The 5665-nt window shown below is 46.3% G+C and overlaps 1 protein-coding gene across 2 annotated transcripts in view; it reads right to left on the reverse strand.

Annotated features, from left to right (window-relative positions):
• ZNF346 (zinc finger protein 346) overlaps positions 1 to 5665 on the reverse strand; it is a 49065-nt gene that overhangs the window by 17567 nt on the left and 25833 nt on the right. For both annotated transcript variants that reach the window (XM_012660753.1, XM_012660752.1), the window contains exon 6: positions 2815 to 2908. In XM_012660753.1, coding sequence (XP_012516207.1) covers positions 2815 to 2908 — 94 coding nt within the window. The remainder of the gene's footprint in view (positions 1 to 2814; positions 2909 to 5665) is intronic.

A 5665-nucleotide genomic window follows, 5' to 3' on the forward strand; every position in this document is an offset into this window, starting at 1 on the left:
GGATGTGTGTCCCTACCCTTTTCTTGATGAATTTGAGGGCCTGTTTGTCCTTGGAGACCTTGAGCAACTCCGTGGCACACTGCTCATACGGGGCGAAGCCACATACTACTTGGATTATGACCCGCATGAACTTGATGTTTGGTGAGGCACCCGCTGCAGCAGCTGTGCCTCAGCTTGGTCACATTCTCGGTCACCTTGTGGCCCTTGTTGAGGCCCATGGCCAAGGGGTAGCACAGAGCCATGGCTGGAATTTCAATGGCTGTCACTGCAGAAGGACAGCTTCCCTTGCTGACGCCAGCACTTCACGTATGTTATCTCTAACCCTAACATCAGCCTGTAAAGTGAGGCTAATGAGTTCCATTTGGTAGTAGCGGAGCAAAATGAATGGGCTTTGGAGTCAAATAGTTTTGAATCCTGGGTCTTACTCCAAATAACTATATGACGTCAGGCAAGTCACTTAACCTACCTGATATTAGGCTTTCTTTGGTCGTAAAAGGTGGGGGATGGGGTGTGGGGGGTGCCCTAAACTCGGAGCGTTTGTTGAGAATTCAATGAGATTGAATTAGGTGTTCAACAAATAGTAGCTTTAATCCTACAAAAGAATTTCGGGCTCAGAGAGGTTTACTGACTTGCCCAAGGTCACATAGCTGGAAAGTTTAGGAAGAGAACAAACATTAAACAACACTAGCATTTTCTTTTTCTTTTCTTTTCTTTTTTTTTGAGACAGAGTCTCACTCTGTTGCCCAGGCTGGAGTGCCGTGGCGTCAGCCTAGCTCACAGCAATGCAACCTCAAACTCCTGGGCTCAAGCGATCCTCCTGCCTCAGCCTCCTGGGTAGCTGGGACTACAGGCATGCGCCACCGTGCCCGGCTAGTTTTTTCTATTTTTAGTTGTTTGGCTAATTTCTTTCTATTTATAGTAGAGACGGGGTCTCGCTCTTGCTCAGGCTGGTCTTGAACTCCTGAGCTCAAGCGATCCTCCCGCCTCGGCCTCCTAGAGAGCTAGGATTACAGGCGTGAGCCACCGCGCCCGGCCAAGACTAGCATTTTCAAGTCTGGGCAGCCCCAGTGCAGGGCTCTGGTTGGCGCCACACTGTCTACTGAACTGCTGCCGGCCGAGCTGCAAGAGAGGCGTGCTGAAACGCTGAGCTCCAGCTTGGGTTGCTGGGGTTCGTCTCAAGTCCATACCTAAGATAAGCCTCAAGAGTCCCCCAAATTAAAAACACATCCACAAAGAGAAAGATCTCTTACAGTGCGAGAAAGGCCAGAATGGAGAGGACTAAGGACATTTTTTACTCTAATACTCTGTGTTTCCACCACCTTTAAATCGTTCAGCTCCATGAGCGATGCAAAATCAAACCACCAAAGTCAAAGTAATCATTTCAGCATACTTGCTGCCTGAAACTCAGTTTCCTTCCCTGTAAAATAAGGGCACTGATACCCATCTCAGAAGGTTGTAATTGTGGCACACGGCTCATACCACATGTTCCCCTTCAGAAAGGAAGGGACAGAACCATGTGGGCCCACCTGGCCGGGCCCTACCCTTTTCATAATCACCTGGTGCCACAACTGCCCCCTCATCGTGATGCCCTGGGTGGGGCATGCCGTGGGCTAGACTGGCTTCAGTCTGAATCGTGACCTTGCCTCACAGCATCACTTTGAATGCTGAGTGCCCAAATCTGTAAAATGGGAATAACAACCCCTGTTCCCCAGGGTTGCTGTGAGGATTACCTGAGAGAATTTGCTTGGCATATGGTCTGTGACAGAACAGGGGCTCAAGAAATGTTAGTAATTTTCAAGATTATCATGAACAAGTGACTCTGTTCACCTGTTCCCTTCAAAACACTTATCACAATTTGTAATTCTCAGTGGCTTACTAGCTTAGTCTGTCTCTCCCACCAGACTGTAAGGTCAGGAGAGCAGGGAGCAGGTCTGTCTCAGCCACCACTCAGAAGGTGTTCAATGAACGAAAGAACCTGGTCATATTTGGGAATGACCTATAGAGGGAACTCCTGCCACAGAACTGATGGCAGCAAAGGATAGGGTCTTCAGGACAGTGGACAAACAACTCCCTAGTCAGACTGCTGTATGTGTCAGGAAATCCAGGTACTCTTAGGGGACCACAAGGAAATAATCTATGCTTCTCTACTAAAACTTTCAGCCCAGCAGGTCCAAAGGCTGGGGAGACACTGGTGGAAAAAAACTTATAGAGGAGAAACTTTTTCTTTTTTTCAGACAGAGTCTCACTCTCTTGCCTGGGCTAGAGTGCCATGGCATCAGCCTAGCTAACAGCAACCTCAAACTCCTGGGCTCAAGCGATCCTCCTGCCTCAGCCTCCCAGGTAGCTGGGACTACAGGCATGCACCATCATGCCTGGCTAATTTTTTCTATTCTTAATTGTTTGGCCAATTTCTTTCTGTTTTTCTTTTTTTTGAGACAGAGTCTCACTGTGTTGCCCGGGGTAGAGTGCCATGGCGTCATCCTAGCTCACAGCAACCTCAAACTCCTGGGCTCAAGCAATCCTTCTGCCTCAGCCTCCCGAGTAGCTGGGACTACAGGCATGCGCCACCATGCCCAGCTAATTTTTTCTATATATTTTTAGTCGTCTGATTAATTTCTTCCTGTTTTTAGTAGAGACAGGGTCTCGCTCTTTCTCAGGTTGGTCTCGAATCCTCCCGCTTTGGCCTCCCAGAGGCCGCCAGAATTCACAGGCTGCCAGAATTCCATTTTAGCTGAGGACTACCCGACTTTGTTCTGACTCAGAAGCCCTGAGCTCCTGCTGTAGACCTTTGAATTTCAAAGAAGAGTTACTCACTGGTTCTTGTGTTTGAAGCCGCTGACGTGAGCCTGGTACTGTTCTATGGAGTTCAGCACTATCTTACACGTCTTGCAGGGATAGCCCTTCCCAGCTGAAACACACATCAAAATCAAGATCTTAGTTATTCAATGAGATGGAACCTGCTATTCACAAAATGTACAAAGGCCCTTCTGAGGACTGATGGGTGGGTGAGGTGAGGTGGCTGGCCCTAGTAAGAATCCCAGAAGCCTCTGTGCCCAGGAGGCACAGAATGTCTTCCTGAGGTTGGGAACCTCCTCATTCCCTTCTATGTCTCCAGTCCCAGCAGAGCCTGGCCCAGGCTAGCTGTCTGTTGAGTAAACAAATGAACGCCATTCGGTGTAAATGTCTTTTCCACCCTGACTGTGCTAAGTGGCCTCGTTAAGGATGCCCTTCACTGAAAGATCTCTTGGAAGGTGCCACTCTCCTAGGGCTTGTGATAACAGTAATTAATGAGAATGCCTGTAATAAAAATCAATCTGTCTTTCTACCTTGGGGCTCACAGACACCCTGTCTCACTACCAGGGCTGGTCCAATGACAAAGTGGCCTTTCTCTACATGGTCTAATAGTGAGGAGCCAAGATATGGGACTGGACTCCTGGCTCTGCCTTCATGTGACTTTGGCTAAAGCCCATCCCCTCTCTGATCCTGAGCTTTTCTCGACTGCAAACCAATCATACTACAACTCATAATCATAACACTTATAATAAAAACAGTTGCTATTTATCAAATGCCTCACACTACCAAATGCCATGTACTTCATATACTTTTGTTTGCCCCTCATAACGATCCTGTAAGAGTCACTGCTGTTATTTTATAGATGAGAAAAATAAGGCAGTCACATGTCCAAGAACATAGAGTGAGTAAGTAGCAAACTCAGGCTTGGATGACCACAAAGCCTGTACTCATTTTAGCATGCCAGATGCTAGCTGTGCAAGACAAACAGCTACACACACAACCCGAAGGGCCCTTCTGGCTCTGCCACCCTGAAGTCCCACAGCATTGGAATAAGCTCACCTAGGTTCAAATCTCAGCTCTACCATTCCTTACCTGTGGGACTACAGGCCAGTTACTTAACCTCTCTGAGATTTGGTTTCCTCATTTGTAAAAGGGGGGGTTTCTCTGAGACTCAGGTTCCTCACCTATAAAATGGGGTTCATTATTAGTATCAACCTTCTAAGGTTGTTATAATGATTTAAATAAAAGCATCTGACGTATAATAAGTGCTTGACTAATGTGAGCTTTTATCACTATCATTATTTCACTCTTACAGGTTCTATGAGTCATGCTGGCAAAAAGGGAGTGGTGGGGGTGGTATTTTTAAACAGCTTTCCATAGCAGCTGTAGCTATTATAGCTATATAGTGAGGACATAGACAATCACCTCTACTCTAACCAGTTAGCCAATGTTCCCAGCTGCGTTTGTTTCTCTTGCATCTTCAGGTATTTCTTGGAAGACACAGCCCTTTAAAGCATGTAAGGGGAAAATTATTGCAATCAGTATGCAAGGTCCTTTCTACAAAAATTTAATTTTTTAAAATTAGAGATGGGGAGGTCTTACTACATTGCCCAGGCTGGACTCGAACTCCTCGGCTCAAGCAATCCTCCAGCCTCAGCTTCCTGAGTAGCTGGGACTAAAGTCGCACAGAAAAGCACCTGTAGCAGGAGAATGTCACTCGTCTCAAGTTGACTGAAGTCTGTTTTGCATCCCGCTTCCCCCTGTAGATATTACCTCTGTTCTTTCCTCCCTTTTTTGCTGCCGGGTCTCTTGAAAGAGTTGTCTATATTTGCTTCTCCCTTTCCTTGCCTCTCAAACATTGTGTAACCGATCCCACTAGGTACACACACACACACACACACATACTCTCGTTCTGAGGCCAATGGTGGCATCTATGCTTCTAAACTTAATGGACAAGGCTGGGGGCGGTGGCTCATGCCTGTAATCCTAGCACTCTGGGAGGCCGAGGCGAGAGGATCGTTTGAGCTCAGGAGTTTGAGACCAGCCTCAGCCAGAGTGAGACCCCATCTCTAAAAAGTAAAAAAATAAAAAAATAAACTTAATGGACAAAGGAATGTTTATTAGGCTCCTCATATGTGACCTCCCAACAGCATCTGACTAAACTGGTGACTCCTCCCTTCTTCAAACTCCCGGCTCTTGGCTTTCAGCATGCTACTCTCTTTTAATTCTCTCCTCTGGTTGTTCCTTCTCAGTCTCTTTTGCCATCTCATTTGATTCCACCATTTAACACTGGCATTCTAGAGGACTCAATGTTTTCTTATTTTTACTTTATTATTAAGATTTCTTTTTTGGTTTGTTTGTTTGTTTGTTTTTGAGACAGGGTCTTGCTGTCACCTGGGCTAGAGTGCAGTGGCCTCATCATAGCTCACTGCAGCCTCAAAGTCCTGGGCTTGAGCAATTCTCCTGCCTCAGTCTCCTGAGTAGCTGTGAATACAGTCGTACACCATGATGCCCAGCTAACTTTTCTATTTTTTTTTTTGGTAGACACGAAGTCTAAGTCTTGCTCAGGCTGGTCTCAAACTCCTGGCCTCAAGCGATCCTCCCGCCTCAACCTCCCAAAGTGCCAGGATTACAGGCGTGAGCCACCATGCCCGGCCTTTAAAGGGCTCAATCTTAAACCTTTAGTTCTTTTCTCTCTAAATTCTCTAAAGGGATCTCATTCATTCCTCTGACTTCAATTACCACCTACCAGACAAAAACATATGAAATTACCAATAGTTAATAGTTCCTAACCTATAAAAATGATGAGTCTATATGGTTCAAACTAACATGATGAAAACACAAACTTCTCTTAATCTATACCTCTCCTTTT

This window comes from Propithecus coquereli, unplaced genomic scaffold (assembly GCF_000956105.1).
Source record: "Propithecus coquereli isolate 6110/MARCELLA unplaced genomic scaffold, Pcoq_1.0 Scaffold676, whole genome shotgun sequence".
NCBI classification, from domain to species: Eukaryota; Metazoa; Chordata; class Mammalia; order Primates; family Indriidae; genus Propithecus; species Propithecus coquereli.